Here is a 12,053-nt window from a genome sequence, read left to right as displayed (position 1 = left end):
GTGGAGAAGAGTGACAGGAGTGATTTGTGATAGAAGAGTATCTGCAAGAATGAAAGGGAAAGTTTATAGGACTGTGGTGAGACCTGCGATGTTGTATGGATTAGAGACAGTGGCATTGAGTAAAAGACAGGAGGTGGAGCTGGAGGTAGCAGAGCTGAAGATGTTAAGGTTGTCGTTGGGAGTGACGAGGATGGACAAGATTAGAAATGAGTTTATTAGGGGGACAGCACATGTAGGATGTTTTGGTGACAAGGTGAGGGAGGCGAGATTGAGATGGTTTGGACATGTGCAGAGGAGGGACATGAATTATATTGGTAGAAAAATGCTGAAGATGGAGCCACCAGGTAGGAGGAGAAGAGGAAGGCCAAGGAGGAGGTTCATGGATGTGGTGAGGGAAGACATGCAGGTAGTTGGTGTAAAAGAGGCAGATGTAGAGGACAGGGTGGTATGGAGACGGATGATCCGCTGTGGCGACCCCTAATGGGAGCAGCCGAAAGAAGAAGAAGAAGATGACCATTATATTTAAACATGTGTCTAGAATTTAAACTCTATCCATACACCCCGGATTCCCTGCATCGAGACGAGTCCAACACACTGTATAAGATACATTTTAACCAAACGGTTATCAAACCACTTGTAACAAACCACTGAATCTGACGGCGGCCTCCTTGACAGGGCATGGAAGCATGATGACATACTAAACAGGGCACAGAGGCAGAAAGAAGTCCTCAACAAGGAAAATACTCTTATAATGATCCTCTTTAAAAACCAGGAGACAAAGTGGCCATTGGGTTGCCCATATCAGACACATGAGCAGCAGCATGGCAACATGCCACTCCTCTCCAAACATTCCCAAAGCCTGCGGTTCCTCCCAAAAAGAGCCTCTTGCTTGACCAACAAATTTGTGCTGCACCCATTTTAGTAAAAGGTAAAAGTGCTTTTAAGAGTGTCAACTTGGTAATACTGGGGTTGAACCCCAATGTTCTGATCAGTAACCCAGACACTTAATCACTGAGCTACCACCTTCCCAAGAGGTCACGTGGTGGCAGATAAGCGGATACCAGTACAGATCCCTTTAATAAAAATGCAAAGACAAAGAAATAAAAATAATAATATATATATTATTTAGTGAATATTTATTCATATATAGCATAGTCATACCAAGCTGTACATATGTAAATATTTTACACTGCTACCAATTAACTTCTGGTTAGATGCTAACTTCATTTCGTTGCCTTGTAGCATAAGATGTGCAGTGACAACGTTGACTCTAATCCAAAATAATACAAAGAATAAAAAGTGTGAACCATGAACATTAAATCTGAGCATAAGCAAAAAAAAAAAAAAAAAAAACCCAGCATGAAGTATGAAAAGACAAACATGAGACAAAGTGTGGTGAAATGTGGGACTTATATACACATGCCAATCAAGTGACAAGGAACAGGTTTGAGTGCTTAGTGACGTGTGACAAGTCATGTGATGGTGCAGTGGCTGATTGGAATCGTGATCCTTTGCCAATCGAATGAAATGGAATGTTTAAAAATAAAACAGAAAATTAAATTCAATCAAATTAAAAAGGTAACAGAATATTAAAATATTTATATTTTTGCCATTTTACATGATAAGTGTAACACACATACCCATACACACTGAACATTCATACACATTCAGCAGATGCCTGAATGTAAAAAAACATTTAATGGTGTAATGCTCATGTTTTTTAATTATAGCTTTATTCTTTATTCAACAACTTAAGCTAAGGAAATTCTTCTTTATTCCAGGTTAAGTTCTCATCTGCTGTATTTTATAGAATTGAAATGTAAATTAATGATTTAATTGAGATTAAAAGTATGCTGAGCTGTGTCTGCGAATGTTGTTATATTACTGTGGACCACCAAAAATATTAGTATCTGAGCTTGTGGGCCAATTATCAGTACAAGTATTTTTGCACTAAATCATTTATTTAAGAATAAGAAAAAAAGTAAACAGAGGTTGAGGTTATAATAAGATTCAGGTGTAGCATAACTTTAATTATGTGGATTACACCTGACCCTGTATACGAAGTGGAATGAGACAAGCATCTGGCAGTTCTTTTAAAATAGGATTAATGTTGCCATCTGCCGGTTACAATGGGTAATGCGTTTGTTTTGCGTTTGATTTCACAACGTGTCCCAGTGAGAAAGAGGTTCATGAATTTATGCATTCACAGTGGCCAAACATTGATTTTATATCGTTATGGTTCAAGTCAAGTCAAGTCAAGTCAAGTTTATTTGTATAGCGCTTTTCACAACAGACATTGTCTCAAAGCAGCTTTACAGAAAACAACAGTGAAGGTGAATGGTGTGCGTTTGTCCCTGATGAGCAGCCGTGGCGACAGTGGCAAGGAAAAACTCCCTTAGATGATATGAGGAAGAAACCTTGAGAGGAACCAGACTCAAAGGGGAACCCATCCTCATATGGGTGACATAAAAAGTTTGGTCATAAATCTTTCAACAATACAGAACAATTTGTGATCATCATAGATCCAGCATCAGCTTCTCCATGCCAGGGCCTTTAAACACTCGGCATCTACTTCTCCATGATCATCCATAGGTCCATAATCTTCACGAGGTGGGACGTGACTGGAGCTGGCCAAACCTCAGGAAGCCTCGGGATGGGGAGAGAAAGAGAAGCAGTGGAGAGGAATTAGCGTAGCTGCTGTTCATGATATTAACAGCACAAGTTGATAATGTGCATGTGATCATATATTCTGTTCAGTAAAGTCTAGTTGGTTGTGAAGGTCTCATTCACTACTTGTGCTACTTGTTTTTTTCTGCTGATTTAATACCCAAATATCATTCCTGGTTACCTTAGATCATGCTCAGGTTTTTTCTTTGTTTTTGTCTACAGTCTTTTAGTGCTTTGCTTTGTGTGTTAGTATGTGTTTTTGCAAAAAAAATAAAATAAAATAATGAAGTCCCCCATTTGTGTCCACGTCCCATTTTTTTAAATTATTTTTAAAATCATATATGCAATTTGCTTTGTGTAGATTTTTCTACCAAAATATTGATATAATATATAATTATATAACCCTAGATTTAAATCTTTATGCTCCCTAGCAAATTGAAGCCTTTTTTCTCCCAATTAGCCTCACTGATAAGTAGTTTTCTTAAGGCTACACAGCTGTTTAGTCCCAATCCCTTTAGTTCCCTCCGCATTGTGCATGTGGAAATGTTCCTCCTTTAACTATTAAACACAGTCGTGAGTTCTACTGTTGTTTTTTGTTATTTGATTTCACCAAATGCTAAAGCAATCGCCGATCACAATCATTCAGGATTTTTTTCCGACCATATTTTTTCCTCGAAGATGATGGTTCCCAACTATCCTTCCAGTTTTTATTAATGCGTTGAACAGTTCTTAACTCAATTTTATCACTTTCATCAATCTCCTTAGATGTTTCTTTGCTTGATGCATTGCCAATAATTTGACCCTTCTGAAACAGATTAACATCTTTTCCATGTCCACAGGATGTGGGTTCGAACATGGTTGTTTAAGAACTTAGAAGCTACTCACTGCATCATTTAGAGTTAAATATCCTGTTGATAGCTGAAACTTTTGCTTAGTTAAATCCTGGTGGTGAATTATTTTTTTTGGATGTGCAGTGTGTGTGTGTGTGTGTGTGTGTATATATATATATATATATATATACAGTGAGGAAAATAAGTATTTGAACACCCTGCTATTTTGCAAGTTCTCCCACTTAGAAATCATCTAAGGTCTGAAATTGTCATCGTAGGTGCATGTCCACTGTGAGAGACATAATAAAAAAAAAAAACAATCCAGAAATTACAATGTATGATTTTTAAACTATTTATTTGTATGATACAGCTGCAAATAAGTATTTGAACACCTAAGAAAAGTCAATGTTAATATTTGGTACAGTAGCCTTTGTTTGCAATTACAGAGGTCAAATGTTTCCTGTAGTTTTTCACCAGGTTTGCACACACTGCAGGAGGGATTTTGGCCCACTCCTCCACACAGATCTTCTCTAGATCAGTCAGGTTTCTGGCCTGTCACTGAGAAACACAGAGTTTGAGCTCCCTCCAAAGATTCTCTATTGGGTTTAGGTCTGGAGACTGGCTAGGCCACACCAGAACCAGGCTGTGTGCTTCGGGTCATTGTCATGTTGGAAGACCCAGCCACGACCCATCTTCAATGCTCTAACTGAGGGAAGGAGGTTGTTCCCCAAAATCTCGCAATACATGGCCCCGGTCATCCTCTTCTTAATACAGTGCAGTCGCCCTGTCCCATGTGCAGGGTGTTCAAATACTTATTTTCCTCACTGTATATATATATATATAATGTATTATATTTGGATGTCTGACACATTATATGAGCCAGTTTTGATCATTCCAGTTGGGCCAGTTTTATATATTTAATATATATTATAGAATATAAGAACTAATCATGAATGGATATAACTAACCACTGACATTTTTGGCATCATAATTTTGACTAAAAGGAAGATCATTATTGCTTACAGGAGAACCTCTTTTATGAGGAATGTCTTCTCAGAGGATCTCGAGTTGAAAATTTGTAACCACAGAGCACAAGTTCTATCGGTCCTGCATAAAAAGGACATCAAAATATGGATATTGGTAACATCCTGAGACACCCCTGTACAGCATATGAATCTGCTCCCGCAAAGTGAATTTGGCTTTGTAATACACTGTAGACTGAGTGATCTATAATCGTAATAATGGCAAATGAATGACTTTTTCAAAAAAAGAAAAAACATGTCATGTGTAAAAGATAGAGGTGTAACCCATTCAACCCACTGTCATTCTATTGTAATTGGCTCTAGATAAAAATGTTTACATTTTTTTTTTGTACTTTATGTTCCGCCTTGTAACGAGCATCTTCAGTTGTCATACAGGTCATGTGCTCACCATTTTTTGCCCTGAGCCACATATCATTATTTCCTGAGCTGCTCCCACTACACACACTATATTCACAAAAGTATTGAGACCACAGACTTTTTTCAGGTATGTGTGCTTCTTTCTTCAAAACTGTTTTTGTGGGTGGCATTTAAAAATTATTGATGTAATTTAAAATAGATGAATTAATAAAAAATCCTTAGAATTATTTATAAATAAATAGCAAAATAAATAAAAAAACAGAAAACTTTTTGAAATCACAAATTCGAACAAATCGTTTGTCATAATGGCTGCTAGTGAATGATTAAAAGCTAAACACACACGCTCCATAGACAGGTTTAAAACTTTGGTGATTGTGACTCAGTGATGTCACTGTTTCTCCGTTTTCTTTTATGGTCAAGTTTTTTGTCGCCAGGATTTAATTTGACTTCCTTTAACGCAGTTATTGTGTGTTTTCTTCGGCTGAATATTGGGGTTCTGGATTGTACATTTTTACAACCATAGAACACAACAGAATTTTTTCTATATTTTTCATTTGCACACAAATACATTTTATGTTTATGCCTTTCTTATTTGCTTTCTTTCTTTATCTGCTTGGATAGACATTCGTTTTTACGCTAAGTGTCGGCATCATTTTATGATGGTGATGACTTTATTTATTTATTTGTAATCGTGATATTTTTTAATCGATCCTTGTTTATAATAAGGATGTATCACAGAAAACAGTGAAAGATACTGCTTTTTTTTTTTCATCTTGAAGGTCATAAAAAATTTTTTATTGAGACTATTTATTTTTGCATTTGCATTGCAATTTCATTTACATTTACTTTAACATCTTCACGACATGACATTACAGGCATTATATATATATATTACTAATAATAATAATAATAACAATATACAGTATATGTAGTATATCTAATCACATGTCCAACCTCATGTCAAGTGTCGAAATGCTCCAAAATATTTTGAGGAGAAAAAATAAATAAAGATTTGCAGCAAAAAGCGATAGATAGATAGATAGATAGATAGATAGATAGATAGATAGATAGATAGATAGATAGATAGATAGATAGATAGATAGATAGATAGATAGATAGATAGATAGATAGATAGATAGATAGATAGATAGATAGATTCCCTAAAAGGTTTTCTGAGGTGTAAAAAATGGGTTCTGTTAAATACATTTTGCAGCCCTTTGAAATAAACAACTTGGTTGTCTGAACAGAAGAAGAAAAAAACAGAAGAAGAAAACAATCCATATGAAAAAGAAAGAGGTGTAACCCATCCAACCCATTATCATTCTCCTGGTTGAACACACTGTTGGACTTTTCATTTGTGTGGTTTTTTTTGGCTCTAGATGAAGGATTTCAGTATCAGTATACACAAAAAAGGTTCTGTGTATGTTCCAGCAGGTCATGTGCTCACCATTATGTCTGTCTTCTCAGAATTTAATTTACTATGTGAAAAAAAAGGATTGCTATTCATGCTATAACCAGGTGTGCTGCACATGATCAGTAAAAACATTCCCATACAGTCTTATTAAGATAAATAGAGTGTGGAAAGAAAACACTCCTGGTAGGATTCCACCACCAGCATGATCTGGCAATACCATTACGGTGACAGATTCTATGAATAAAAAAAAAATCCCAGCTGCTGGTTATACAGCTCTACAGGGTAATATGACAACCATTTGCATGTGCCTAATTTGAATTGGCTCAGGGTTATGCATCTTTATATCCAGCTGGCCTTTCAGTGTGCAAATAAATATTGGTATGTTTTATATTTACAGGTTAATTGTTTTTTTTGACGTTAGAACATTGGGCATCGCTGTTGTGAATAATTGTCAGATGGACGCTGAGAAGAAGCCGATGCGGGTGCTGGTGACGGGTGGCAGCGGGCTTCTGGGAAAAGCCATAGAGCGTGTGGTAAAGCAGGAAGGAGGAGCGGAAAAAGGGGAGAAGTGGATCTTCCTCAGCTCTAAAGACGCAGACCTGACGTGAGTCCAAGCCCCTAAAATGCTGACACCACCTTAAATGTTATCACCATTTCACAAACCCACACTTCACTGTGGAATTATTTATAATGTCTATCCTTGTCAATGAAAATCGCAGCATCTGTTCAGCTCTGCTACCTATAGCTTTGCCCCCTGTCTTTTACTCAGTACCACTGTCTCTAAACAATACAACATCGCAGGTTTCACCACAGTCCTATAAACTTTCCCTTTCACTCTTGCAGATACTCTTCTATCACAAATAACTTCTGCTATCACTCTTCTCCACCCACTCCACCCTGCCTACACTCTTTTCTTCACTTCTCTAACAAATACTTTGCACTATTGTACTCCAAGTACCTAAACTCCTCCACCTTTTATATCTCTTCTCCTTTCATTCACACACATTTACTCTGTCTTACTCCTACTGACTTTTATTCCCCTTTCTCTCCAGCAAGTATCTCCATCTCTCCAGACTCCTTCAACCTGCTCTCTGCTCTCACCACTGCGAACAGGAAAGGGCTCAGAGCCGATCCTTGATTCAGTTCTATCTCCAACTTAAACCAGTCTGTCATTCCTAATGCACACTTCACTGCTTTCACACTGTCTTCATACATGTCTTGCACCACCTTCACATACTTTTCTGCCAGACCTGACTTCCTCATACAATACCACAACTCCTCTCTGTTGTACACTTTCTCTAAATACACAAACATACCCGACCTTCTCGATACTTGTTCATTAACATACTCAAAGCAAATAATGTGTCAGTATTGCTCTTCCTTCAACCATACTGTTGCTCATAGAGAGAGTTTCATGGCTGAACATGTTCTGTCCGAGCTGAAAAACACATTCTTACCAATCAGACCAATCAAACACCACACTTAATAAATTATTTGCAAGATTGATTATAATTCTAAGAAAATTTCATAAAGATAAAAATGATGTGATGGAGGCAATTAAAACGAATATTTCTTGCACTTTTTTCTACAGAAATGCAGCCGAGACTAGGGCCATCTTCGAGAAACATCAACCCACACACGTTATTCACCTCGCAGCTGTAGTGGGCACCTTCATGAGCACGACAAAGAACCTAAATTTCATGGTAATTAATCACTGTGACTCAGAAATACACACATATACTGTACACACACTCGAGGAACCTTTCTCTATTAGCTGAACCAACACTTTTAAACTGTTTTCAGAGGAAGAACCTGACCTTAAACGATAACGTGCTGCAAACGGCTCATGAGTTTGATGTGGTAAAAGTGATCTCCTGTTTGTCCACATGCTCTTTTCCAGCGGAAACCACCTACCCCATCGATGAGACTATGGTACACACAAATACAGAACAACTGTAAACAGTTTAGTAGCTACATTATTTTTATACTTGTAGACTCATATAATTGAGCCCATATTTGGGGTATCATCCTGCCAGCTTTGAAAAGTGGGTGTGCACAAATGGGTCTCATATTCCCTCCAATCATTATCATGGGTTAATGATTAGCTAATGCAGATTTAGCTCCCTGTTGAATAAAACTAAGAAACACATCGTTTTTTTCCAACTGACCCTGATAGTGGCATCATGAATAGCTCCAGCTATTGTGCAGAAGATAGTAATTTTAGCCCACTGTGAAGATCTAAAATCTAATACCAAACAATCTTGTTCATAGATCCATAATGGTCCTCCTTCTGAATCGAACTCGGGCTACGCCTACGCCAAGAGGATGATTGATGTACATAACAGGTTTGATCAATTTCAAAGTATTAACAACCTCCTGTAAGAATGTTAATTTAATATTCATGAAAGGATTTTCCAGTTTCAGCATTTGACCTTAAAGGTTTTCATTAGTTGATTTTGTGGTTACCTTGCAGTAGGCTATTTTCTAAAAGGGTGACTGAGTTAATATTGTGTGTTTATGTGCAGGGCCTGTTTTCAGCAGTATGGACGGCGGTACACATCTGTTATTCCCACAAACATTTTTGGCCCTCATGACAACTTCAGCGTCGAGAACGGTCACGTTTTACCCGCACTCATCCACAAAACCTACAAGGCGAAGAGTAAGACCAACTGTCAAGACAAACTGATTAGACAAACAAATGTATGACACTGCCCTTATCCACAGCGACTTAAGGTTATCTCATTATACATACATCTAGACTATTTTGTCTTCAAAGTGACAATCTGCTATCATTCTTGTTCCATGTATGTGCTGTGGAAGTTAGGTATGAGTTGCAGTCAGGTGAGAACGTTTGTGTTGCAAGTAGAACAGGCAAAACAGGATCAGGTACCGAACCAGCAGTGGGTGCAAAATAAACTGTCACTCGCTGGTTGCCATCACCTTTGATTCGCAATCTGTGCTTTTTTCTTCTGGGGCCACATTAGTAGAGATTTGCCTGGTTGAAAAGTCATGATCCTTGGAGAATGAAACGCAGCCAATCAGTGAAAGCTGTGGTAATTATGTGATTATCAGATGACACACAAGCAGATTTAGAGAGAAGGTTTTAGAGAACTGGTCCTTTAATTATTTGTCTCAATTTGAAACCGATATTTACTTTCGTCACTTTATTTAAAGGGATGTATTTGTATGCATTCAAGATGATGATGTGAGTGATATCATGGCCAGTTTTCAGTTTTATTCATGATTATAGATTAAGATAAGCCAGGTGATCTTATCTGTGTGTATTGTGCCATCCGTAATCACTGTTAGGGGCTTTTCATAAGTACACAGTGTTTATGCTCTGTGAACTTGTCAAAACAAGTTTATTTCTATAGCGCTTTTCACAACAGACATTGTCTCAAAGCAGCTTTACAGAATTTAACAGTTAAGGTGAACGATGTGTATTTATCCCTGATGAGCAGCCATGACTTGAACAGGTAGACTGGCCATGGCTGATTAATGAATACACGGCAATGCTGAAACTGTTGTGTAATTGTGTGTTTTGTAGGAGATGGAACAGCTCTGGAGGTCTGGGGATCGGGTCGAGGACTACGTCAGTTCATCTACTCTGTAGATTTGGCCCGCCTTTGCGTGTGGGCTCTAAGAGAATACGATGAAATTGAGCCCATCATTCTCACAGGTACTCATGTGTACTCGGGTACACATAACGCAAGAAGTTTAATTTTATTTTAAATGACAGACCTTATGCTTCGTATGTGTTTATTACTTTGCTTTGGATTCAACATGTTTAAAACTCAGAGTGGCGCAGGGAAAGGGGTAATTTTGGAACTAGAACTTGGTGACAATGGGGTTTCGGCAATTGTTTGTAGTGCGACCTCGTTTAGAACTCCTTGGAGCAGTGGAGTGGTGCGCAACGAGCCATGAGTACATCATGATCATGTCTCGTCTGCTCATCCAATAACAACGTGGGTGCATAATTTTGAAGAAACAGCTCAACACCACAATAATGCATGTTGTTGAATAGAGCGGCGAGGGCCCCTCACAATTGCAGATCAAACAGATATGATATTCTCTAGTGTGAGGGCCATTCGAGCACCACCTGGGTACTTTTTTTAGGCTGAACCCATATCTTTGAGGTTAGCAGAAGAGACATAATCATGACATCGTAACTGGTAAGGATGCTGAAATTCCCTTTGTGCAGCATTCACATTATCACCATTCTTATAAAAGGTTTCACATCGAACGTTAGTTGAGAACCACTCCACTGCTCCATTATACCCAATGGCAATGGGTTCTAAAGGACCTTGAACTGGTTCCAAACAATTGCAGACAATCCGGGGTCACAAACTCCTATTTCTAAAGTTTCCTGTTTGGATGCACCAACCTGTACTGAATTTATATCATTTCTTTTAAAATTTTGCAAGTTGGCTTGTATAATACTGAGCTTTGGCACTGTTTCCTTACTCGGGCTTTCTCTCACACTGTTATGTTCACAGTTGGAGAAGAAAATGAGATATCCATTAAAACTGCAGTCGATGTGATTGTGGAAGCTTTCGGCTTCACAGGACCTGTGATTGTATCCTTTTTTTTCGCATATACAAGCTGTGTGTGTGTGAGAGTCAGTAAAATACAAAGTATGGCCTTTGACTGATGTGTTCAGTATGATACCAGCAAACCCGATGGCCAGCTGAAGAAAACGGCAAACAACGCCAAACTGATACGCTACCTTCCTAATTTTACCTTCACTCCATTCCATATAGGTAAAAACATACACACATAATATAAAGGATATTACCTGTGCTATATATTCTGGACTTACCTGTGCTTTATCCTCAGCTGTGAAGGAGACATGTGATTGGTTAGCTGCTAATTACGACATCGCTCGCAAATGACCGTCCAGCTTGAAACTGATGAGTGACACGTTCTTCACACTTTGCAGCATGTAATGTGAAGCACCTGTCAACGCTCTTCAGCCACAGTTTTCCATAAAATCTCAGGATATCGGTTTACAAATCGATTTAAATTTAAACTGGTGTGCCTTATTATTCTGATTATATCATCTAAAAATCATGAACCCTAGAAATTGTATTGTTTATAAAAATCATTGTGGTGTCTGGAGAATTAAATGCAGTCAATCGGACAACTGTGGGAATTATGTGATTAAAAAATAATACACAAACAGATTCATACAGATTCATACAGATTTAACTATATGTCTCATTTTCTGAACTGATATTCACTGATATTCTATTTTTGTAAAATTGCTGTAGGGGTGACCTTGGAGAAACATGGCAGCTGATGTAATATATCAATATATACATACATGATAACATAGCAATAGCCTTTAGGTGCCAGGTTTTAGTCTGGAAGGGCCTGTGTGGGTTTTACAATTACTATTTGTTACACTGTATAACAAGATTCTAATAAAACCTTTCCTCAAATCCGATGACCGAGTGTGATATTGTGTGCTCACCACGACAGATTACACACTGTTCCACATGAGTACCAATGAGTTCTTTTGTTTAATCATTTATACATTTGCTGTAGTATTTATAAGAAGTGGAGGTAAAAAAATCCAATGCATCAAGTGAAATCGGGAAACGATACAAAGGCAATCCTAGAAAGCTTAAAACATAAGATCAAGGACCAGAGTATCACTAAACAGAACAAAGACGGCTGTTAGCAAAAGCGAGCAAATGCTGAGCAATATTTAGCACCAAAACACATTCATTTGTTTCATTT

At 37.9% G+C, this 12,053-nt stretch overlaps 1 protein-coding gene across 4 annotated transcripts in view; it reads left to right on the top strand.

Annotated features, from left to right (window-relative positions):
• LOC310715544 (GDP-L-fucose synthase-like) overlaps window positions 1-12,053 on the top strand; it is a 50,557-nt gene that overhangs the window by 10,110 nt on the left and 28,394 nt on the right. Inside the window, exons 1-10 of one of the 4 annotated variants that reach the window (XM_083522035.1) lie at window positions 4,887-5,024; window positions 6,733-6,915; window positions 7,903-8,014; window positions 8,115-8,243; window positions 8,583-8,656; window positions 8,837-8,970; window positions 9,859-9,990; window positions 10,808-10,887; window positions 10,972-11,071; window positions 11,148-11,757. In XM_083522035.1, coding sequence (XP_083378161.1) covers window positions 6,767-6,915; window positions 7,903-8,014; window positions 8,115-8,243; window positions 8,583-8,656; window positions 8,837-8,970; window positions 9,859-9,990; window positions 10,808-10,887; window positions 10,972-11,071; window positions 11,148-11,203 — 966 coding nt within the window. In that variant the 5' untranslated portion in view covers window positions 4,887-5,024; window positions 6,733-6,766 and the 3' untranslated portion in view covers window positions 11,204-11,757. Of the gene's footprint in view, window positions 1-4,886; window positions 5,025-6,732; window positions 6,916-7,902; window positions 8,015-8,114; window positions 8,244-8,582; window positions 8,657-8,836; window positions 8,971-9,858; window positions 9,991-10,807; window positions 10,888-10,971; window positions 11,072-11,147; window positions 11,758-12,053 lie in introns of those variants that run through there. The other 3 variants (XM_083522036.1, XM_083522037.1, XM_083522034.1) reach the window with 3 other exon arrangements.

This window comes from Silurus aristotelis (assembly GCF_946808225.1).
Source record: "Silurus aristotelis genome assembly, chromosome: 20".
Classification (NCBI taxonomy): Eukaryota; Metazoa; Chordata; class Actinopteri; order Siluriformes; family Siluridae; genus Silurus; species Silurus aristotelis.
This window is presented reverse-complemented; position numbering and strand designations above follow the sequence as displayed.